The sequence below is a fragment of the Sceloporus occidentalis genome, unplaced genomic scaffold, assembly GCF_023333645.1.
Source record: "Sceloporus occidentalis isolate IW3139 unplaced genomic scaffold, rSceOcc1.0.p SCAF_3, whole genome shotgun sequence".
Taxonomy (NCBI): domain Eukaryota; kingdom Metazoa; phylum Chordata; class Lepidosauria; order Squamata; family Phrynosomatidae; genus Sceloporus; species Sceloporus occidentalis.
The window spans coordinates 57440302-57465977 of NW_028316983.1; the positions used below are offsets into that span (position 1 = coordinate 57440302).

At 40.3% G+C, this 25676-nt stretch overlaps 1 protein-coding gene across 5 annotated transcripts in view; it reads right to left on the bottom strand.

Moving 5' to 3' along the window:
- Positions 1-16456: 16456 nt before the first annotated feature.
- Positions 16457-25676, bottom strand: part of LOC149315983 (transmembrane and coiled-coil domains protein 2-like) — a 120266-nt gene continuing 111046 nt past the window's right edge. For all 5 annotated transcript variants that reach the window (XM_089514529.1, XM_089514531.1, XM_089514535.1 and 2 more), the window contains one exon: positions 16457-20946. In XM_089514529.1, coding sequence (XP_089370655.1) covers positions 20635-20946 — 312 coding nt within the window. In that variant the 3' untranslated portion in view covers positions 16457-20634. The remainder of the gene's footprint in view (positions 20947-25676) is intronic.

Sequence of the window (25676 nt, forward strand, 5' to 3'; positions counted from 1 at the left end):
CCATGCAGCATCCACATGTTGCTGTGCGGCGCTTACATTGCAAGTGCACCAATGGTGCACTTGCAGCATCATTGTGGCGCTAGAAAAAGAACCCAGTTTTTCTGGGTTCTTTTTTCTCTGCAGTGACGATGTGCCGTTTGGGGGCTGCGCTGTCCCTGTGGAGGAAACTAGGCTGCCATCAGGCCGCCACTTCTCGGCAGTCTGTCCCGGGCCTAATTTAATATTGAGAACATTTGTCCATCTTTATAAGACAAAAACTATCTCCATCACACAGATCACACTATCCAAGTCTTCTAGATGTAAGAAGGTTTGGAATTTCTACTGTCTAAATAAGTGGGCTACTACTGTGAGCTTCTGAATATTAAACATCAGTAACCGCTTGGGATACTCATAATAAGGTAAGAAGGGGGGGGACCTATTTTTATTATTTCAGGAAACCCATCAAACATCAAAGACAGAACAAGAGAAAACAAAATAACACAGGCTTGGTTGCAGAAGCCCCTAAATCTAGCTTCCATGTATGCAAATCTTCTCTGGCAGCCTTTGTTGAGACTCCATATGCTGTTTGCATTTCTCTAGCTATGTGAGGAAGAAGAACTGAACTCACAGAAAGAAGGTCATAAAGCCCAAGTGTAGCAATGTACTCATAGATCTAGAAATGACAAGTAGGGAAACCAGTAAAGACTATCTATTTTTGTGGGCTACTATGAGTCCCACTCTAGGAGAAAGGTGGTACTGAAATTAAATGAAATAAATTTGCCTACTCTTTCCGCTGCTTCTGGTTTAACTTCCCATAGCACTGGTCCCTTAAGGACAAAGTCCTGTTCATAACATAGGAGTTAATCACACAGGATGGATCCCATGCAGAAACTGAATTTAAATTGGGGGAAAAAACCCACAAAAGCAGGTAGATTTTCAGACGACGTTGGGGGTTAACCCGAACAGACAATGGATAAGACCCACAAAAGCGGGATGATTTTCACATGACATAAGGTTAATGAGTATTAATGCGACATTAACCTGAATGGAAAGTCGACAAAACCTCTCCTTCTTACTTTCAGAAAATCCCCAAAGTAAAAAGGAGCAGGCTTTGTCAACTTTCCATTCAGATTAATGTTGTGTTGTTGCTTATTAACATGTCTGAAAATCAACCCGCTTTTGTGGGTTTTTTCCGGATTTTTAAATCCTGTTTCTGCATGGGATCCATCCCTTATTATAAACTCCATACACTGGTGTAACATTTCTGGTTTAAGGAGGTATCACATTCCTCTTTCTGAATCAGCAGGAGGAGTGTGCCTCAGTGCATCCCCACAGTAGTCAGTTGCTGGAGAGATGCAGCTGAACCACTGGCTGCCATTTCACAGTTAGGGAAGGAGTAACCTTCATTCCCCAGCTTTACATTTTGCCAGCAGTCAAATAAGATCTTGATCTTAATTTCCAACATCAGAGTCATAATACCAACAGTGTATTACAATGTCACTTTTATTATATCAATACAGTACTTAGCTGTTATGATTTAGAAAAATGAAATGCAGACCTCTCAGTTGAATGTTATCCGCTGTCACACAAGTCAAGGACTCTAACAAAGCATGTCATGACAGACTGTCAAAATCCCAAAGAAGAATGTGCTCAAATCTTCTGTAACGTATTTTGAATGTTCTGTTTGGAGTATTTGTGAGATGCAGCTGACCTGTCTGGCAGATTCAAGAAGTTGTAGTCAAAAAAGCAACTTTTCCTAGTGTTCATCACAGCAGCAAATCTTAGGAAAAGTCTATTCATGGAAGTTTGAGAGGGTTTTTTTTCTCTTCTATTTGCTATGTTCACATTACCTTGGTAACTTTGCCTACCTCTTTTCTTTGTTTAATTTTTTTTTTTTTTAAAGATTTAAGACAGCAGAAATTTGACCAGCTGATGTGACACCACTTAGGAATGATTCTTTCAATACTGACCAGTCTTCACGTTTTCCTGGCCTTCTGTCTCACTATTCTTCTACCTGCCCAGGGGTTTCTCCATTGTTCCAAGACCTTGGAATGTGTCTGTCTGGCCTGATCCTATTGAGTTTCTCTCCAATGCTCCTATTTTAAACAACAGGCCCCTGGGAACCACTGTGTCAACTCCTGTATTAGCACCCCCCCCACAGCAGGAGAGGAGCGTAGGGCATCCCATGTCCGACCCTTCCTCCCAGATTTGCATTGTAGCCAGCTCCACTGTCAGCTGCCACTGACACAAACAGGGGAAAGCTGTCCTGCCTTAGCTTTTCCAGTCCCTGTGGAGTCTTGAGGCCAAATGTCCAAGTGTGAGAGAAGCAGGGGGTTGAGGCGTGAAGGCCCACCACTTCATTCAGTGGGCCGGGATAAGGGGGACTTTGCTGTGCATCTTTGCCCCCTTCTTACCATTCAGCATCACTGTGAGGAAAGCCTCGGCTGCTTCTCAGCAGTCCCTGCTCCTTGCTGAGAGCCTGGCCCCTGTCACTCTGACTTATCCCTCTTTCAATGGAGCAATGGGCACCCAGCTGCAGCTATTACATAAGGTGCAATTAGCAACACAGGCCTGAATGGCATTAAGGAATTCCACCCAGGGTGACGTAAAAGCCTCCCTTCTCCTCATGCCACAGGGACAAAGGCGGGCTGTTGTGAGCCAATATGTCCTGCTGAGCCAGCTCCAGTCACTGGGAATGCAAGTCATTAAGAAGGCCTGAGACACACACGGGAGCAGAAGGAATTGTTCTCAGGGCAAATGGAATGAAAACAATGAGCGAAAGCACCAACCTTTCAAGGGTGGAGCAGGCACCCCTCTGCTCCCTGTTGTGTGCACAGTCAGAGCTCTGTCCCTTGTATGCCATCTGTTCTGTGCCCATACGTGAGACATTGCAGGGGAGGGGTTAGCAGATAAGATGCCCACGTCACCAAAGATTTCACAGCTTCTGCTGTGGCCGTTCATTTGTCACACAAGGGGCCTTTCCCCGTAGCTTCATTTCTTCACCTTGCTTTTTAGTTTAATGTGCCAGCTGCAGCTGGGATTATTTCTGTTCTAGACATATACACACTGTTCCAGGTAAATTTAAAGTATTTAAGCAAACTGCTGTATGGGCATCTCCCTTTCCAAAATGTCCAAATGAGATGCTGAGCGCACACAACTGTAAAAAAAATGATCAAATCACACAAAATATAAAGCCAAATGGTTAATGAAATTGTACATGCTTTTGCAAGAGAGAGGGGAAGTGTCATTACCACAGTAATGAATAGCAGTCACAATAGTATTGAATGTATTATCTAAGTGGGGACCTATGGTTTTTCCTTAGATGTGTAAAACGTTCCAATGTGAAAATACAACTGCTCAGAAAATATAGTGATTATTTTACTTTAATTTTTGTATCAGTGTATCATTTTTTTGGGGGGGGGCGCTATTAGGACATCTGTCAAAGTGACAGGAATACCACACAGCTATCTCATCAAACTTGTACTCAAAACTGTGGGAGGAAAGACCAGATCCACATTCTGTTTTAAGATAAGCTGATCACATACAGAAACCACTTACGTTACTGTGCATGTTTATTTTGGAGTAAGCCTTTCCAAATTCAGTTGTTTTGTTTCTTTGTTAACTGCCATCAGGTTGCCTTAAACTTATGGTAACTTGTACGAATGAGAGACCTCCAAGTCATGCTGTCATCAACAGTCCTGCTCAGGTCTTGCAGACTCAGAGCCACGGTTTCCTTGGCTGAGTCTATCCATCTGGAATGCAGTCATTCTCTTTTCTTGCTGCCTTCTACTTTACCAAGCCATCATAACAAGGGAGAAAAAACAAATTGAAAGCAGTCAAGTACTGTATTGTATTTCCATAAATTCATGGTTCTAAGCCTCTGTTTTGATTCTAGGAAAGGCACCACAAAGAGAGCAGCAACAATAGTGGTGGTGGAAACATCATTAATCATATTATTTCATGATTATAATTGAAAATAATTTTGTTGGGGGAGGTGTCCACACTGGCTGTCAAATATGTTAGGTACACCACTCCATCTTGTCTCCCACTGACAGTATTTCTAACTTAGACTAGCTAATTTGAATACTGAGATATTTTATGAAAAATATTAAACAACTGCATCAAAACAGGGATCAACTTCTGGATAACAAAAGATTAGCCGCAAAAAGAACATTTTAAAATTCTAAACTGATGTACAAATCCATTGGTCCTGGAATATTATCTTATAGTACACACTAAGGGTTCATGCACACACTGAACATTGAAGAAGTCAATGAACAACCCTGCTTGAACCTTGTTTCAATGTAAAAAAAGGATGAGAAACAACTATTAGTCATAGTCCATGCTCTTGGTGCTGAATATAATTTTTTCCTCTATTTCAAAAAACCCAAGATTAGCTGATACTGTGAAAATAAATGACCAGCAAATGTTATCAAAGGCCTCCTCATGATCTAAACAAATAACAGCTGACTGATCACATCCACAACCAATACTAAAATGATTGTTTCCCTGCCTGTTGTTAATAAATCCTGCCTGTTCAGATGAATTGGCTTTTTGTAAGCTATTAACTAAAATCACTGTCATTATTTTGATACCAATATTAAATGAACCCAAAGGGTGCTCACCAATAGCTTCTCTTCATCCTGAAGAGAAGTAACTAATAGATACCACAAGTTTCTGTCCTGAGCCCAGTGCTATACAGCACTTTTATCAGTGACCTGGATGAAGGAATGGAAGGCATGCTTATCAAATTTATAGATGACACCAAATTACGAGGAGTAGCTAATATCCCAGAGGACAGGATTAAAATTCAAAATGACTTTAATAGATTAGAAAGCTGAGTCAAAACTAACAAATGAATTCCAACAGGAAGAAATGTAGGGTACAACTTTTTGGCAGAAAAAAAAAATGAAATGAGTTACCTGATTTACAGAAAGGGGCAGATAATAAAATCTCTACCCGTATGCAAAGACTACAATGAATTGCCTGCTGAATTTCCACCAGAGGGTGTTTTATGCCTACAAAATAATACCTTGAACATTTAATAGAGCTCTTTGCTTTTTCAAGCATGAAGGCTTTTAACTGATCTTTGAAAATAAATCTGATAAAGCTCTTACTGTGAATAATAATGCTTGGATGTTTTAATTTGCTGGCAGCTGTGTGTGACTTTCTTTAATGTGTTGCTAGTATGAACATGGATTATTTGTGGTTTTCATGGTTTGCTGAACATTACAAACACTGGGTGCAACTACGCAGTAAAATTAATACAGTTTGACACCCTTTTAACTGCCATTGCTCCATCCTACAGTATCCTGGGATTTCTAGTTTTGTGAGGCACCAGTACTCTTTAGTAGAGAAGGCTAAAGACTGTAAAACTACACAGCCAAGGATTCCATAGGATGGAGCTACTTAAGCCTCAGCATGGAAGCCACCAACTATCACTGTTATTGCCTTTAAATAACAACAGAAATTAACCAAGTATACAGAGAATGACTGAATAGTTCCACTATGACTTTTTATAAGTTGAGCTGGGTGCTTTATGTCTAGAAGACCACACAGATAGTTTTTATTTCTAGTTGGGCCCAATTTCACAATGGTAAATGGTGCAGCGGTTTGAGTGCTGAATAGAGGCCCTGTCTTCATGGGCCAAATAAAGTGTCCTCTTGTCCTCTCCACAGGGAATCCAGATGATGCATGGCCTAAACTCCAGTTCCAGTACAAACAGTCCAGATAACATCTGGCCCACTGAACACCAGAACCAGGATATACCCCCTTAAAACAGAAATTTAAAAAACCCTTAGTATTTGCTCTGAGTCTTCTCAGAAGATCCAGAGCCCTCTATTCTGACACTGCGTGGCTATTTAAAATACATCTTACTGAGGCTCATCTTACTGAGCCACCCGGTCGCTTGCTCTGTGGTCAGAACAAGGTATCTATCTACGCAATCACTGCTGGACACCTTATTCTTGACTTCAGAGTGAAGCAACCCACAGTGTTGGCAGATGTGCTGGACAGCTCAGCAGGACATATGTGCAAATAGCTGCCCAGCTTTGTAACAGAGGCCTTTGTAACAAGGCAGGATCAGGGCAGCCCCAGAGTCAGAATACATCCCTGTTCAGCCATGGAAGCCCACTGGGTAACCTTGGGCAAGTCACAGTCAGGAAGGCAACAGTTAAACCATCTCTGAACAAACCTTGCCATGAAAACTCTGCAATAGGTTCTCCTTGGGTTCACCATAAATCAGAAACAAATGGAAGGCACAAAACAAGAATGACAAGCCACAATAAAGACTGCAATGCACTTTGTAAATTAAAGCTGTAACATATTTTCAGAGATCACACTGAAAGTGAAAACAATGCCATTAAAAGGCACTTTTTCATTTGTCCTACACTTACCTTTGAAGAGTTCAACATTCCTTCTTTAATTTGCACTGTAGCTCAAAACTGGAAAGATGGTGACCTCTAGTGGATAAAACTGGCAGTTAGTTAGTGACTTTGAAAAGCCTTCTAAATTCCAGAAAGTGGGATATACCAAATTAGCCATCCTGTTCCTCTGTACTCATCTTGAGATAACAGCTCTATGGAAAAAAAACGTCCATTGCATTTTCCACATATGGTGATAAAACAGTTAAGATGTTCCCAGTGAAGATCCATTATCATATGTCTCCCTTGGCAGCAGGAGTACAAAACCTGTAGCCATTCTTGTATTCCTCCCATGGGTGCTCTGATTCAGCAAGTGCCACTGAATTCCACCCCACAACTCTACACACAAAGACACACCTATTTATCACAGATTCCATACAGATTTCTCTCCTTTCTCAAAAAACAGGCAGAGTTGTCCAAAAACACACAGGTTGAATCAGTTTTTGCTCTCATGCCTTCCTATAAGGGAACCACACTGAAACAATATAGAGATACATCAAAACCAGAAATGGCTTAGTTTTGATTTATGGCAGGTTATTAGACTAGATGACTCTTGTGACAGCTTCCAACTCTATGATTCTAGTAACTTTATTTTGGGCCAGGTTTTTTTTTTTGGGGGGGGGGGCTTTTGAGGAGGTGAGGGTGAAATTAAGACAAGCCATCATATTTTGGTTTGGGGCAGGATCAGTTTGGACAATTGGGAGATTACATTTTTCTCACATTTTCACTCACTTTGGTGAGTGTCTTGGAAGAACTGGTGTGCGAAAAACAAACATTGAGGGATGCATGAGACCTGAGGCCTGAAGCTTCCCCACTCCTACAATGGCAATCTATTTTGTACTTGAGGTGGATTACACTGCACCTGTGCTCAATAAAGATCCTGTTTCAGGAAAATGCTTGTTCTGCTCCCTAGTAGTAGAAAACATAAACGAGCCAAGGCCAAACTGCCTCTTCCTCAAACATTCTTTTGGGTTTCCTTAAATTAACAACAGTGGCCCTAGAAATATCCTTGAACAAAGTATCATCCCCATAACACTGTGTTTCCTTTAAGGTCACTAGCCAATAGCTATGGATATAGTGACCAATGTCCTGTTGGAGCCATTGCCATGTCTACCAGCTAATTGTTCTTATGGGGGAACAAGATGAATTGTAGCCCATTGGCCTGGTGGATGATGGAGAGGTAAATGATCTGCACAAACACATCCTTTTCCCAAAATGTCTGTGTCCATGTCCTTATGGCAGTTCTGGCACTGTGTTTGTTGACCATAGTGATTCATACTGGTGTACAAAAGGTACAAGACTAAATGATTGTGCAAATCAAACAAGCCCGATGCACACCCAAATTGCCTAAATGAACAAGTACAGCTAGTTCATTTAGGCAATTTGCTTCCCATTCTCTGAGTTTTCAGAGCCAAAATGTGAGACCAAAGGGCCAGCCAACCACAAGGACCTGGCCTTTGTATAACAGCTACAATATAATTAATGGGTCCGTACATGCATGTATGTATGCATGTGTGTACAGTTGTAAAATGAACAAAGTGGATTTCCTGCACCACCTCCTAAACAAATATTAAGCATATAACAGATGTTCAGAGAACCTAGACTTATATATGCTTTGTTATTGTTGTGTGCCTTCAAATAATTTCTGACTTATAGTGACCCTAGGGCAAACCTACCATGGGGTATTCTGGGCCTGAGAGTGTGTGACTTGCCCAAGGTCATCCAATGGGTTTCCGTGGCTGAGCAGAGAATCAAGCTCTGGTCTCCAGAGTCACAGTCCAGCACTCAAACCGCTATACCACACTGGTTCTCCCTATATGCTAACACTACTAATACGGTTACATGCATATTTATCTTAGGACTCTCAAAGAGCTGTGCACCAGATAAATAATAATGTGTTATGTATCTGTTACCTGAAAAAAGTTAAGCACAATTTAGAAGCTGTCAGGTGTAGAATCATTGAGTGGGAGAGGTATTGTCCTTTCCCCACCCTTTTTGTTATGTATTTACATTATGTGTTTAAATGCTTTTCAAATTATTTGATTCAAGCTTAGTTTTAATAGATAGATTTTAAATGTGTTGATAAATGGTTCTCAAATGTTATGATTGGTTTTACCTGCATTTTGTTTTAATACATATGACAAGCTAACTTGGGTCTTTGTACTGGGCAGATTACTAAATACATATGTAAATGACAGAATAACTTTCATTATATCACGCAAGCATCAAACAAAGCCATAGAATAATAGATTCTGAGATCTGAAAGTGACTTCCTTGTCCAGGGATGGGGATCTTTGGTCTTTCAGATTTTTTAGACTTACATCAACATTCAAAACCTTCCCTGCATAAGCATTAAAAGCTTGCTTAAATAAGAATGTTTTAGCCTGCTGGCAAAAAGAAAGCTGGGATGGGACCAGCTGAGCCTCCAGTGGGAATTCCAGAGAGTGGGAGCAGCCACTGAGAAGGCTCTCTCTTGTGTCCTCACCAGGTGAGTCTGTGATGGTGGTGGGACTGAGATACAGCCTTCCCCTGATTATCTTAAAACTCTGGCAGGTTTATATGGGGAGATACGTCAGATTCCAAGAACTGTAGTCTGAAAAAGTAATTTGAGCATGCTATGCACCATGCATTCTAGATTTCAAATTGCATCTCAGCACACACATGCACAAGCCTCATTGAATTTCTCAAGAAAGGGAATCCACAGGTGGGATCATGATAGGCAGCACTAGTGAAGAAAATAACCATCTGTCAATAACTTCCTTATATGCAGTTCTTGGCTCTCTAAAGTTGTAACTTGAGTATAATTTCATCACTTGCTATTTTCTAAACCAGCAGGAGGCTTTTGCATATAGACAAGAATGCCATATCTGGATTGTTCTTGGGTCTCCCAATCAATGCTCATGACACTTGGTTAATGTTTATTTTAGTTTATCTGCAAACCCGTGGATATTCTATGCCACACATAGCAACCGCTTTTGAAAAGAGGGGATTAGGACTCTCTAATAGAATGACCTCAGCCCTCTTATTAAACTTCAGTATCCAGATTGGGGGTGGGAGGAAAACAATTCTTGTTAAAGTGGGATAAAACTGATTTGTTAGGAGTATAGCTATGTCCTTTAAAACAGAAGAACAAAACAAAACTGTACAGCTGCTTTTCTGAGTTTGCACCTATATTGTAACTATCAGTAATAGTCATTCCATATATGAGGCATTTTAAGACTATAGTTTCTTGTCTGAGTTGTTACCAGTATAAATCTCATTTCCATTCCTCTTGCAAATAGTTTTCAGGAAACCAAACATACATAGTTTTGTATTTGCTAACAAACACATTGAAATTATGTTCAGATGACACAAGTGAAAAATGTAAAACTAAAACATGAAGTGAACTTTCAGAAAATGTAATGGCTTCCCGCCACCCTCAGTTCAGGAACAAAACAGACATGAGGAAAGATATCAAACTCCATTCCTGATTCTTTATAGCAGGTCCGGATAAGGGACAAAGTATTCCAGTTAAATAGTTGAGTAGATTTATACCAGTTGAGAAACAATTTAAGTAGAACCAGGATTCTTGGAAAAATTAGCTTTCAAGTGTTTCCCTTATTCAATTTGAAATAAATAGAAATATTTCTTATTGTGCTGGAGCTTCACCTCCCATCCCTCAACCAGCATGACTACTGACCATTGCTGGATGTAGGATTCTGGGAGCTGTAGTCCAACCCCCCCCCCCCCGACATACCCATTTCTTAGCTCTTCACCCAGTTCAGTACTGTGATGCTGTCTAGTGATCAGTGCAAGCCCACACAAGTAGTGATGCAATTAGAATCCATTCTAATTTGCACCTTAGAATATGCTTTTGAAAGAGGAATAAAGTTCAGAGTGTTCCATGAGACGGTCAGGAGTGCCTGTTATCAGCTCCGGGTGATACGCCAGCTGCGCCCTTTCCTGGAAGTCAGGGACCTTGAGACCGTAGTACATGCACTGGTAGCCTCACGTCTTGATTTCTGTAATGTACTTTACATGGGGCTATCCTCGTGCTTGGTCTGGAAACTTCAATTCGTTCAGAGCATGGCAGCCAGATTGGTCTCCAGTACATCCAGAAGAGACCATATAACACCGATCTTGAGATCACTCCACTGGCTGCCCATCAGTTTTCGGGCCCAGTACAAGGTGTTGGTGATCACCTTTAAAGCCCTAAATGGCTTGGGTCCAACCTATCTTTGGGACCGCCTCCTTCCATATAATCCTCCCTGCACACTTAGATCCTCAGGGAAAAATTTGTTACAGCCTTGTAAAACAAGACTGTCTACAACCTCCCAGAGGATCTTCCCAACTGTTGCTCCCAGATTGTGGAATGGCCTGCCGGATGAGATTCGTCACATTACCACTCTAAATAGCTTTTAAAAAGCTATAAAGATGGATCTCTTCCGGCAGGCCTTTCCTGAATAGTTCTCCGGCCATTGGAAAGAAAATCTAACTGCTGACCTCTGACTTCACCACAGTTATTGTATTGTTTTTTAAGTATGTTTTATGTTTTTAATTCCACACTGTTTAATTGTATTTTAAGGGGAGGTGGGTTAAGGGTTTGAACTGTATATTTTAACTTTGTAAGCCGCCCTGATTACTTTTTGTAGAGAGGCGGGATATAAATAAATTTTATTATTATTATTATTATTATTATTATGCAGACACAAACCCAGATTTTTCAGGTAATCCTTGTAGTCTGCAGTAGCTGACTTCCTATGGAAAAGCAACTTCTGCAATCTGCTTTGAGAAGGTGGAAAGAATGTTGGACTACATATTGGGGGGCAGGTCATATTCCTTCAAAGTACATGTGCTGTACTGATTGATGGCTGTGCTCCTACCATGTAACAGGAAGCTATTCCAAACATGGAGAGGATGGTTTCCCCATGCTGTTATTTTTAGTTCCATAAATCTGAGAGCTAAATGAAAGTTGCTAAAATGGCAGCTCCTATCTCAGCTCAAGGTCCAAGCAGAGGCATTTCTAAAGTGGCTGGCCACTAGCAAATCTTTTGTGGACAAACAGCATTCCACAAGCTCAGGTTCAACCTTGCTGAGGTTCTTTATTTCTTGTCACACTTGCTAGGGGACAGTGCTCTTCTGCTTCAAATGTTTCTGCAGGAAAGCAGATTTTGATATGTGAACCTTTTCTAACCATTGCAGTACTCATATGAGACACGATGAAGCAGCTGAAATTAATTCATCTGAACAACTGTTAGAACCATAGGCATGCTATTGAATCTGACAACCCTACATGCCTTCCAGCTGTACGTTCAAGTTGTTGTCTCATTTCATAACCCTCTTGCAAACTGTCATCAGCTGAGGAACTAGGTCAGTACTGTGTCCCACTACCATCCCACACACAAAAACATTCTGTGGCTGCAATCCAGCATCCCCTCTGCATAGCGTAAATATTCACATGTAGAGATATGCTGCACCACACTGCTACACAACCCTCATGCAAAATTGCAACTTTGTGCAACATATATAAATGACTGGGTACTGTTGCACAGTGAGCAATGCACAGTGCACATCTCCAATGCACAATGTTGCTCCATGTGAAACTCTGCTTCCACTGCTGTCAGCAGAATACATCCACTGCACAATGCCAAATAATTCACCCTACATGTGTAGAGTAACTTACGTGTATGTACTAACAGGATACCAGCCTTTGTGTAATCATCTAAATTTAGGCATTACCTTATTGAAATGTGCTTTGATCTCTCTCTCTAAATGCTTATCTTTAGACATAGCGTGGAGGGTCATCAAGGGATCCCACATTTTAATAACTTCATGCATGTATATGCATCATATCCCTTGCCTGAAGAGATCCATTAAGTTTAAGGAAGTTAAAGGATATTGATGAAAGTTGCAAAGTTCTTTCTGAGTTGGGCTGGGAAACTTTGGTATGCTGATATTGTGCATTAAGCTTGACTTTCGAAAGAGCAGCTTCATATGGATCAAATTTCAAAGGAATGAAGGACCAGAACAGACAGGCCAAAATAAAGCTGCTTCGAGTCACTTTGGAGATATGCTGTTTAAATGATGCTGTTCTACCATTGGCCTGTAGGATCTGTCAGGGATATTTTCTGTCCCCCATGTTGTATAATATATACATGAAATGGCTGGAAGAGATTTTCTGGACTCTAGAGTTTGAGGGTCCAGTTACATAACTTTTGAAAACACATGTCCACAGCTCGGGTGCACTCTTGGATTCAGTCCTGAGCCTGGAAGCTGAGATTTCTATGGTGGCCAGGAGAGCATTTGCACAGTTAAGGCTTATGTGTCAGTTTCACCTATTCTTGAATTTTGAATATGGCTATGGTGACACATGCCTTAGTTACATCCCATTTCAATCACTGTAATATGCTCTATGTGGGGTTGCTTTTAAAGCATCTTTGGAAAATCAGCTGATCATTTCCTTCTTTGGAGGTTTTTAAACAGAAGCTGGATGGACATCTGTTGGGAGTGCTTTGATTGTGAGTTCCTATATGGCAGGGGCTTGGACTGAATGGCCCTTGAGGTCTCTTCCAACTCTATAATTCTGTGATCAAAACAGCTGCTGCCAGATTGTTAACTGAAGTGGGTTTAAGGGAGCATACAGCTTATTGCTTGACTGACTGCTGGCCCATTTCTTAATACAATTTGAGATACTGGCTATGACCTATAAAGCTCTATGTGGCTCAGGTGTACAGTATCTGAAGGAATGCAGTGTATTGTCCCACATGAGCCTGATCATGTTTTGAGATCTTCAAGATAGGGCCTTCTCCCCATCCTGCCCCCCTTTTTCAGTAGAAGTTTCCAGCATCTAAAACTCTCTTTCTCAAAAAGCTAGGCTGTTCCTCCTCGCTCAGTGCTGTCCTTCTGTAGGCAAGTAAACATTTTTCCTTTTATACAGTATATAACTTTGAGAACTGATTGCTCACAGGGAAAATGTACCTTTTATAATGTACTGTATTGTCTGTATTTGTTGTTTTATTTTTTAAATGTGCTTTTGGTTTGCTCTTAATTCTGTTGTTATTATTGTGTGCCTTTAAGTTGTTTCCGTCTTATGGCAACCCTAATGTGACACTATCATAGGTGGTTTTTAGTTGTTGTTTTTTGCAAGATTTGTTCAGAGGGGGTTGCATTTGCCTTCTTCTGAGGCTGAGAGAGTGTGACTTATCCATGGTCACGCAATGGGTTTCCATGGCCAAATGGGGATTTGAACCAGAATCATAATTCGACATCCAAAGCAGTACACCATGCTGGCTGCCGTGGAGAGTTCAATTGTATTTTAACTTTTGTACATTGTGAACTTTTAAAATCTCTGTAAGCTACATTTAGTTCCAGGGCTGGGGAGGGAGGAAGGAAAGGGGAGAAAGAGATTAGAGAATTTTAGCAGGTGGTGCTTGAGTGACAAGCAACATCTGCTGAAATCGCCTCTTCTGCACAACTATTAAAAGTACAGGAACCCTGCCATTTTCCACCTAACAGCACTACAATAAGCCAAAGTGAATGCATTCACCATTTCCCTCATTTCCCTCCTCTTGCTCCTAGAGCAAGATTTTTGTTCCTAGATTTTTGTTGCCCCAATGTTGCACATATACAAATACCTTCACACTGAGCCAAAGCATTCTGATGCCAGCTGAGAATGAGTGGTGTGTGTGCCCAGGCTTTCAAAAAAAAAAAAAAACACTTCACATACAAAAATAACATCTCTTCCTTGACTCACTGTGAAACTATCCCCCCACCTGGAGATCCAGAGAAGTACTGCATAACAATTCACCAAGACCTCAGCTAGTGCCCTGAAACCTGGTAACTTTACTGTCAAAGAAGAATCCCCATTTGTGATATCAATTACAGTGTCTCAAATCCAGTTTATAACATCTGGATAGAGATAGAGAAAGGAAACAAGAAAGGACACATTCCAGTGGTTTCTCTTTGCTGCTCCATTTCATTTCAATGGAGCACTGAAACTGTGGAAGAGAATTTCCTAATGGTTTGCTCTGCTGGTGAGTGGCACCCAAATCCTAAGCACTGTCTCTGTATATTTGCAAAGACATTGGCACTGAGGATAAGGGTGGTGTGCTGTGATGCTCAGCTGTCACTACAAGGAATATAGCCCAAGTGTAAGTATCTTTAAAGTGACCAAGAAGTCTTAGGGGCTTCTCACATATACTTATTGAGAATGGTTATGGACTCTCTCATAGTTGTAAAGTAACTGCATGAAAATGCTAAACTGTTTTGAATGAGTATGGAGACAAAAAAAAAACCCAATACTTATGTTTTGATTATGCTCAAAGGGGTCAGGCCCAAACTAATGTGCTTTTTGGGCTTCTAATTCATAATGATATAGTGTAGTACTTAATCCAAGTGCAGTGGAATGAAATATAGCCTGAGCAATAAAACACTCTATTACTTTCTGGTGCTTTATAAATAGTTCCTACTCCTCTTGTCATGTACACAAGCTTTTGCTCTAGAGTTCCAGGGAATGTTTCATGGGGCTGGCTTCTTGCTACATCACTCCACTTGTCTTAGCATGGTAGCATGTCATCATGTCAGTACTAACAAATCTGAATGAAAAATTTAAAATAAAGAATTTAAAATGAAGAATTTAAATGGCAGTGGGAAGGAGACATATGCAGGACATTATGCCACAGAAGTTAGAAAGAAGCCATCTCTTAGACAAGGACACTGATAACATTGCTGGGCAGTGCATTGGTATTCATCAAAGGACTGGGCAAGCAGAGAAGCTGCAGTTTTCTACTAGGAACTTTGGGCAGGTTCAAAGTAGCACAAATCTCTTTAGTTTTCTACCCTATCCTGTGTGAACTATGTGATTTCTGCAACTGCGCAGAAGCCATATCTGATGTGAACATCTCAAGGTCCAGAGCTTTGGTGGAAATGGCAGCCAAATTTCCACCCCCAGCACCCACCATTATCTGCACCAGGTCCAGAACTGGCAAAAATAAAAATAAAATTAGAAGTGCCCAGGCACGTGTTTCCAGATGGTGGGTGAGTGGGCCAGGCTGCAATGGAAGGGAATCTGTGTTACACCAAAGCCACTCCTGCTGGACGTTTGGAAGAGAACCCCCAAACACTTAAAACTAGCATGAGGGGCGCTGGAGGTTCCATGAGTTGAATGTACTTTGTCCACTCTTCGGTTGCTTCTTTTCCAATATTGCCTCAGAATGGCTCCTTTTGGAGGTTATTAAACAGAGGCTGGATGGCCATCTGTTGGTGTGTGTATGATTTGATTGTGTATTCCTCGTTGGCAGGGGATTGGACTGGATGGCCCTTGTGGTTTCTTCCAACTCTACGATTCTACAATCATGGTAGCCCCTCTCTTTATTCTCCATTCTATCAGCATCAGGACCTGCTACCATCTCTGAACACAGTCTTTACGCTAGTCCAATACTTTCCATCATTTTACATCCTTGCTGTTAGACACCTAATACAGCAACTTTTAATACATTGTACAAGCTGAGCAAATGGATAACAAAGGAAGACAAAAAGTCAATTGTCCCCTGACCACCTGGAAGTTTTGCTCAGCCACTCTCTTGATCTGCAGTGCTTACTACCAATTTCTTCTTAAGGTCAACACCAAAGCTCAGAAAGCTCAGTAAACAGAATTACAATGCCTAGGATCAATGGTTCAATTTAATTAACTAATCAGATTATCTAGCTAATTTCACCTCCAAGAAAAACTCATTCCAAGGCTTCAAAAGTTACCCCTTTGACTACAATTCTCCGAGATGGCTATTGGCTGGTGGATTCTGGGAAATGTATTCCAAAAAGTAACCTTACCTAGTTGTGGTCAAAAAACTCATCTTTATTTTTGTGCTAAATGGCAAACTGCTTTTACACAATGGCCAGAGACATGTGGCATACACATCGATTAATCCTTACCTTCCACATAATTGTGAGAAACTAGCACTTTCATCTTTCACCATCTGATCCATTGCCATGTTCTTCTCTGTAGAGTGCATACCCCTTCTTGTGAATGGTGTCTCCACAGGAATTAAGAATAAAGGACCTTTCTTTTGCCAGTGTTTTAAAATGCTTTTTATTTGAAAAAGGCAAATGGAAAAATATAATGAAATGAAACCAGAGCTTCCTTTGTATGGGTTTCCCAAAGGGAAACAGATTTTATACCATGGGATGGAAGCAGGACAAGATTCAAGCATACATAATAAATACAGTCAGACAGTATCAGAAGACGATAATGCCAAGGGGGGTGAACTTGGCTTTCTTCTATGACAGAAGACCGCAATCTTGCCAGCTAAAACCTGCCATAGGGCTAGAAACGTAACACTGTTAAACTTGCATTTCTATGTACAGTGGACATGGAACCACTAGAAGCTAATTCAGTAAGAAATTTCTTTTGTACTGTAATGGACAACTACATGATTGCAAGGATCATGTGTAAATAAATTCCAATTATGAATTAAGAGGATGATCAAACACTCTTTCTCCTGAAATGGTGGTTGAAGGGATTATACCATTCTGTAAAAGGTAAAACCTTGCAGAGTTGTCGGCACAAGAATTCTTCATCCATAAATGTGGTCATGTTATGTATGACTGATGGCATGAAACAGTTCTAAATTAGGTTTGACTGAAGTTGCCAATGAAACTTAGGATATGTCCACATGCCATTTGTATTTTTGTTAAGGTAGGGGATGAGTGATTGCTGGTGGAATGGGGGGGGGGGGGATAGTATGCCATGTTAGTTCAGTTTAGATTGATAAATATAAATCACAAATGATGAGTATAAGGCCACAAAGGACAATTGCCATTGTTTGCTTCTGGAACCCACAAGCTTGAGAAAGTTACCAGTTCTTCCACCAGCCTATAATTCAAAATACTAGACAAAACTATCCAATCCCTTAAAAACATACACTGTTTTCTGGTGGGTGGAGTGGTTGGGAAGGGTTGGAAATCTATGAACATGAAAAAGTCCAAATAAAATATGAATCCCATTCAGGTTATGCATTTCCCTCTTTTTGTGAAAAATATTTTTGGGATATTTGCTTTAACTTCATATACTTTTTTTAAAGGTTGAAAACAGCAGCAACTCTACCTGGGGCTTGTACATTTTTCTTTTTTTGCACTGTATATCTCATAAGTTGCTAACCATCGCTGGCTATGATACCTGGGGATTGCTTGGAATTATAGCTTCCAATAGTACCTTTTCCACTCTTTGCCTGTAATCCCTCCCCCAAATTTTCACCCCCTCCACTGCAAAACTTCTACAATCTGTTCATTGGTGACAAGGGGCTGGATCAAAGCTAGTACAAGGTCATAACCAAAGATGAAAGCTCTAGTCCTGCACAGAGTTACACTTCTCACCATGAATTGTGGCCAAAATCTTTTATTTCATGTTCTGGAATAGCTTCTTTTTTTTTTTTTTGTCACTGAGAGTTCTTTCCCAACTCATTCAACATTCATCCCGACATTATTAAATAAATTACCCATGCACATTACGCTACAAAACCAGCTCCTCCTGGAACTGATCAGGAAAGGTATGCTGTTTTTGAACTCTTTAGGAAAATATATATATAAAATAAATAGATACATACATTAAAGAAATGTTGAGTTCTTCACATCTCCATGGGTTATTTAAAGGCAGTTCTGAGATTGCTGTTTACACATGATGGGTTTTGTTTTGTTTTTAATCACAGAGATTTCCTTAGGAAAAGGCAATGCATCCAAGACATGAAATCTATACCAGCATTCCATGATGATATCACAGAGGTTGGTTCTATTAAGGCTCAGATCAGGGCTTGGAAAGTTACCCTTGGACTTCAGCTCCCAGCATCCCCAGCCAGCATGACAACACTGAATGGGGGTGATGGGAGTTACAGTCTAAAACAGTATGTTTTCCAGGCTTTGGGCCCAGCCACTTTAGGTTTGATTCATCTCTCCATTTTTAGGTGAAAGAAATGAGTAAAATGCAGGCTCTCAGGGCCAAAAGTAGTTGCCTGGGTTTGAAAATGAGCCATCTGGGATGATACCATACAGATGATATCCTTGAAAAATCAGAAATGATTTTACATAACAAAGAGCAAATTTATAAGTGATTTACAGAAAAGGGAGAAAGGAGAAACAGATAATTGCTATGTCCAATGGATAAAATTCAGCCTTTAAGAAAGGCAGAATCTCAGCTGATAAAGCATCTTCTTTTGTTGTAGTGTTGCAGATGGGAGTTGAACTTGTGAAAATTCTTTCTCCACAATTTCTCTGAACTCTATGGAAGTGGACAACATTTGGATTCTAGGATCTTACAGCCCAGACATTTATAATAGGTTGTGTCATAAAGTGCATATGCTCATGAGTTTTCAGTGCCTCCTTCCTTAATGGTTTGGCATCTGCCTAGAGTTCTCACCAATGCAAAATTGCACAGTCATGGTATTCACACATTTAAATCTAAATAGATAAAACAGTGAGGCGGTAAAGCCTGGTATTGTGTAACTGTAGTTTGCAGGAGAAAAAATATATAATTTTTGAAAAACTCATGTAAAAAACTTCCCCTGTATGTAAGTAACTAGCAATATTTAGATGGAAAATTCTATCAATTCTTCTAGCTCCTATGCTGGATTTCTAGTTGCATTAATGTTGTTCTTAGCAACACTTACGTATCAAAAACATGACCCTAGAGCTATACGCACACATGCACCAAAACAAATTTGTCCACCCTGTCACCTCAAGACTGTCACTTCAAGTCTGCTACATAAGAAGATCTAGCCTATGTTGTACTGAAGCACATGCTTCTGTTATACTACTTACAACATTCATGAGTCCAACTTACAATTAAGTCTCCCTTTTGCCAAACAAAGGAAGTAATTATTTTTTTGCAAATACCAGTATATCATCAGGTATGAATTCCTCGTCTACATCATTTCATTTTCAGCCTGTGAAGTGTGCCATATCCTAGCAAAGTTACTATAAAAATAGTGAGAACACTTAGTAGTGTGAATAGATGCCTTCATATAAAAAACTTTACACCAGGACCCTTAAAGGCTGAAAGTGATCAGTTACTTTCTACTTTGTGAAAAAAAATCTCCACTGAAGGATGTGATCCTACATCTCATGAGCTCTATTTGTAACATTTACTCCAGTATGCAGAGATTGGGGGATAAGTAACAGCCAAGTTCTCTATGGTAGAATCTGATGAAACATTGCCATATTCAAATAGGGGCTCTAATTTGGAACAGAACAAGGATTTTTTAAAAGCCATCTTGCATTCCATTTTCTCTAGGGACACAGGAGATGTGAAGGCAATTAGATTTTTTTTTTCCTATCCAACATTTGATTCAAAACAAAGAAACAGACTTGTGAAATCAATAAATTAACACACACACACATGCACGCACACACACACACGATTGTAAGATTCGCAGATGCAATGTCTGAATTTCTTATAAGTCCCTGAAGATATCAAACAAAAGCAAAGAGAAAGAAAACAAAGCCAACCAAAAATGATGAATTTGCACCAGAATGGTAGATGCTTTCTTCCTAAATTCTGCCTCCCTTGGGCATTAACTGTTAAAGCAACCAGCAAGGTTGACAAACCCATAACAATAAGATGCCCAGCTACCCTGCTGGTATATCAACAGTTTTGAAGGAATGGAAAGTTAAGTATCCATGTGACTTGGACAAGCTGGTGTGATATGTACATTCTACTCCTTGAACTCTGTGCATGATTCTAAGGGACAGGAGTTTATCCAAAAAAAGGAGGGAAGAGATAAAAGTTCACTTTCAGTGCTGAACCTTTGTCTTCCAATGTTATCATTGTGCCTGGGAACAAACTTTTCACCATCCTTCTCAGGCAGAAAAATAGACCATCCAAGCAACTGCTTTCAAAAATCATCATTCCTGTTTGCATATGAAGCTTGGCCATTTAACCTTACTTTGCTTACTTTAAAGAATGACGAAGATGTAAGAGATGGAGGATTTTTAAAAAAACATAGGCTTCCTTTGCCTTCCTGATGTCCTGTGCAGAGGCATCCCAGAGGAGTGAGTTATTTGATCTCTTACAAGTGCTATGCAACTTACACTCCCTATGGCTGGGATGACATCGGACATGAATAAAAGCTGCTGTGCAGAGGAGGCAAGTGAAGATTACATACTCCAAGTGGACAAAAAGAAAAATTAATCAACTGGGAGACTCATTTCATCTCCACAAGAAAAAAAACAGATACCATGCAGCTCTCGTACATGGCTGCCAGAGGAATCAGCTAGGGAGCAGCACATGTTCCAGAAGATAGGTGATGGAGTCCCAGTGCTTCCAGAGGAGGAACAGAAAGAGCACCAGGAGGGTGGTGCTCAGGAGACGCATGCGGGTCTTCATCAGGGGTGTGATGAAATTGGCAATGGTGGAGACAAAGACAAGGAGCACTGCCATTAAGGCCAAGATGACATTGATGAATTTGCCCAGCAGAGCCCGAGCATTGGCATTTTCCACCCCTTCCAGCTGCACCACTTGCTGCTGCTGCTGTTGAAGCTCCAGCTTGGTGACACGAGTCAGGCAGGATTCCACAGCCTCCTGGAGCAGAAACAAAAAAAGGTAAAGTTAATGCAAGTGTGGGATGGGTACCATAGCTCTGTGCCAGAGATGCCAATGCCATGCTAATGGCACCGTATTCCACTCTTACACATAACAGGTAGAATGGTAGAAAGAGATATGAAAGACTCTCTGACCAAAACCCTGGAAAGAGATGCTATGAATTACAAATAGACTTAATTAGGCTAAACAACAAAGTCTGATGTACACTAAGTCTGCTTCCTATATCCTTCTGATGGCTGCAGGTCCATCTCTCTTGCCAGACATACTGCCAGCCTCACACTGTTCTGGCTCAAAGAGGGGGAACACAAGCTGACCAGCTGCAACACTGCAATATCAACATTATGGTCCCTCTGATGTCTCCCAAAGAGGTTAGGAATGGCACCCACATTCTCCTCAGGGCCTTCCATGATTGAAGATAGTAGAGGTGCAACCTCAGGTGTAGCAGCATGACCCCTACCCTCTTCATATTTGTTCTAAAAGACTATCTCTTTGTGTGCATATTAATATTTAGTGGAAACACCAGACATAGAAAAATAACTGAAACTAAGAAAATGGTTATCAATCTGGACAGGACACCACTGTGTACCTGAAATCCATACAGTGTTTATATGTGCGTATCTATGCTGTACAATGGGACCTTGTTATCTGCTGGGATTTGGTTCCAGGACACCCCCCTCCCCCTGTGGATAACAAAATGTGTGGATGCTCAAGTCCCATTCAATATAATGGCATAGTAAAATGGTGTCCCTTATATCAAATGGCAAAATCAAGGTTTGCTTTTTGGAATGTATACTTTTTTGGAATATTTTCAAGACGTGGATGCTTGAGTCCGTGGATACAACAGATTGAATCCGTGGAGAACTGATTGTATTATAAAGTCTGTCATACCATACAAATTCACATTCTTGATCACAGTCATTGAAACTGGTGTGCTGTCCAACAGAACTGAAAGGAAGATTATTGTAAGGTTTTAGTGAATGTTCAACTATACCTTCCAAACCCATACTTTGAATTTTTGTATTTTGGGTTCTGGAATGCATCAGTTTGATCAAACCTGATATTTAGATTTAGGATAACATCTTAAACAGATCCACACAAGTTTTTTAAAAAAATGGCAAAGTCCATCTTATTTCAGAAAATTGGTCCATTTTGCATCAAGCCTGCTATTATTATCATTTTCTGGATTCTAGTTGCTACCAATCAAATTTTGCTTCATTTCAATCTCAAGTGCAATCATTAATATCAACTTGTAAGTGATATCATTAATATCAACCCAGGCAAGGCTGGGTAAATTATTGTGTGTACCTCTGTGTGCATAACATCTCTAAAATACATATACAGTTGGCCTTCCACATTTGTGGCTTTGACTTTTGCAGATTTAATTATTCACAGATTTGATTAATATGTTCTCTCTAGGAATCTCAAGGTTCTCCAGCGTGATTCTGTTGTGAACATCTGCCAAAAGGCACACTGGAGGACCTAGACATTTGTAGGTCCTCCAGCACAATTTCATGGTCCGCTTCTAGCATATCTTGGCAGCAGAATTGCCCTGGAGGACCTAGAGGTCTTTAGAGAGATATTCTCTCTGGTAAAAAGTAAAAGGAAAAAAATAGTGGGGGTTTTTATTTGTGGTTTTTCCACTTTCGTAGTTGTCCTGTGCCCCTAACTCCTATGAACGTAGTTGTATAACTAGATATGGCCTCCTAGAATTAAATTTCTTACTAGCAAATGGGAAGATGCCATTGTCCTCACATAGTTCCTTTCCCTACTCCTGATTCATATTGGGGGGAGGGATGGTGTTGTGGGAGGAAATCGCGCCAGTTGCCCAAGCTACATAGTTTCTTTTAAAGATGCTGTATTGTTATATGTTGCCAGAGTGGAAAATATTTGTGGAGGACAGGTCTACCAGTGGTTACTAGTTGCAGGAGTTAAATGAAGTCTTCACATTCTGAGATACTCTAATTGCTAGAAGTTTGGGTGATGTCTCTATTTTCAGTTTCTGGTATGCTTTCTAAGAAATGGTCTGATTTGTAGTGGAGAAAAATGCTAGAAGAGGCCTGAAAAAGTCATGTACAAATTTTCTGGCTTCAGCTACCTGGTGCAATATCCTATGTACCATGAAATGGACCAGATTTAGGTGCATGCAATGGAGCTAGCAGAAGAGAACTTCCCCACTTCTTGTGCACCACAGCAGCCCCTCCAACCCCCAGAAAATGGTACACAGAGGATATGATGTAGGAAGACCACCAAAAGTCAGGAAGAATTTGATAGTTCCCCCCCCCCCTCTATATATAGTTTTATGTTTTAAAATATGTTTTATTCTTGCAATAACTATGTTTTAATACTGTAATAATTTAATTCCTTTTTAATCTACTTTAAAAAAATGTTTTCAATTGTACTGTTTTTAATGCTGTGAAGCTGCTCTGAGTCATAGTCCTGGGAAAAAAGTGGGATACAAATAAATATAATAAATAAATAAGAAAGATCTTTGGAAAGCAAAGCCCTTCCCCCAAGCAGAAGGAAAATATTGGATCCAGTCCACATCACATTTAATGGATGTGGAAATGACAAATGACATAGCAAGATGCACATAATCATTTGTACCACATAGATGCCACTGGTACTGTATTAGCTAAAAGCCTGTCTGTGCCATCATGGAGTCCTGAGGCACATCTGTGGAATAAGGATATTTGGCATTTATCAAAGAGCTCTCACTTTAGAGAAGATGCATGAAAGCCCCATGGAAGTACTGGTGAATTCTTCAAACATTTTAAGACAATTATGGTCCCCACTTCTATGTCATCCATTTAATAACAGTACACTCTTTTCTTTTCTTTTTTCATTTCTTTGTATGAAATTCAGTCTCTCTATAATGTTCCTCACATTGCCACATGGTGGCAGAAGAATACAGTACTTCATAGAGCAAGAATGCCTTTGTCTATTAGAATTAATGGAAACACTGTGTGTGTGTGTGTGTGTGTGTGTGTGTGTGAGAGAGAGAGAGAGAGAGAGAGAGAGAGAGAGAGAGAGAGAGAGAGAGAGAGAGAGAGAGCATATTTTGTACAACACAATGGTGAAGTACAATGGAGGCCAGATGCTGTTATGAGAGAGTAGATAGGGAACTTAATTATAGCACAAAAGATTTCGTTTCCAAAATTCAAAATTTATTTCCAGAATTCTTTGAGCTGCTAAACAAACCTGGACAGGATCACAGCACCCTTTGCTTCAGTTTCCACAGTGATACAATTAAATGAAGTGAATCCAAGATTGACCTCAATAAAAGCACTTAGGATCAAAAACATTACTGCCAGAGTTTACATGTATCATGCCTCCCTCTCGATAGATAAGGTAGTAGGACAATTTCTGAACTAGGTAACAACTAGTGTTGTCAGTCAGCCAATTTCAGGAGGAAATATATAAACGACAAGGGATCTTGTCACCTTACAGACTAATGTATTTTATTTGGCAGAACCCTATAGCCAACTTCATCAGATGGACAGATTCTTGTGGGTTTTTTGTTTGTTTGTTTGTCATTGCTTTTGTTTGGTTTTTTTCCCTTCTGAAATTGAAACTGAAAGGATTACTACAGCAACCCTGGAGAGGCCAAAGGCCTATTCTAACTTACTAGGGTTACCTATCTAGATTTCCACAAAGCTCTGTTCCTTTAGAATGTCTCATGACCACAGCTTCATTATTTTGCCTCTCTTTTACTTTGCCTGCACAGACAAGACAAGAGAGGAGTGAAGTTATATGTTGCTATCTGAGTCCACTTCCATGCAGGGAGAAGTGGAAAGGAGAGCAAAACAGCTGAGCTGCAACCCTGAGGGCCAGTTCACCCAAAGCAAATGTTAAGTGGCCTATAATTTCCTGGTTTAAATCTTATCTTTATGTTTGAGAACAATTCTATGTGATTTGGGGCCAATGTCTGTTCCTGAGTATGGCTCCACACTCCCATGCAATGTTTTTCAATATTTATAATAAGGTTTTGGTAGTTCACTGTGATTTTAATCTTACACACAAAATAGCACAAGGAAGTGCATGGCATTACTGAGGTAGGCAACTGATCCATCTAGCTTACTATTGCTTCTAAGTATCATCTAGTATTAAGGTGCCCTCCAGAGCACATACTATGCATGCAATAGGTCCAGGTACCATCCCTGACATTTCCAGGCAAGGTTGGGAAAGGCCTATCTAACTCAGAAGCTCTACTACTGTGCTCTAGTTATAGTCCACAGTATAGGGACAGAAGAGAATAGAATGAAGATTGAGGCTCTAAAACAGGGCTAGGGAACGTTTGCTCCCTTCCCCTGATGTTTTGGACTTTGACTTCCAGAAGGCCCAGCCAGCATGATCAATAGTAATGAATCATGGGACTTGTAATCTTAAAAATCCCCAGGGTTACCTTACAAATGATCTAAAGCTATCTTCTGCAGATACTCTCACTTTAGGACTCATTCCTCTCTTCCTGGGATAAAGGGCATCTTTTCTCTCATTCATATTTTATCCATCCAAATCATCCATGTTCAGGACATCATCTGGAGGCCTATGGCATAATTCTAGTGCTTAAGGTCTGGTCCTTAGTACAACCTATATAGGACTTGTATGTAAGTTGTTCTGAGCTCTTGAAAGTCCCAGTTGAGGAGAAAGGTCTTGAATCCCAGTTTGAGAGAAAGGTGAGATATAAATAAAGTGATGGATGAATGGATAGA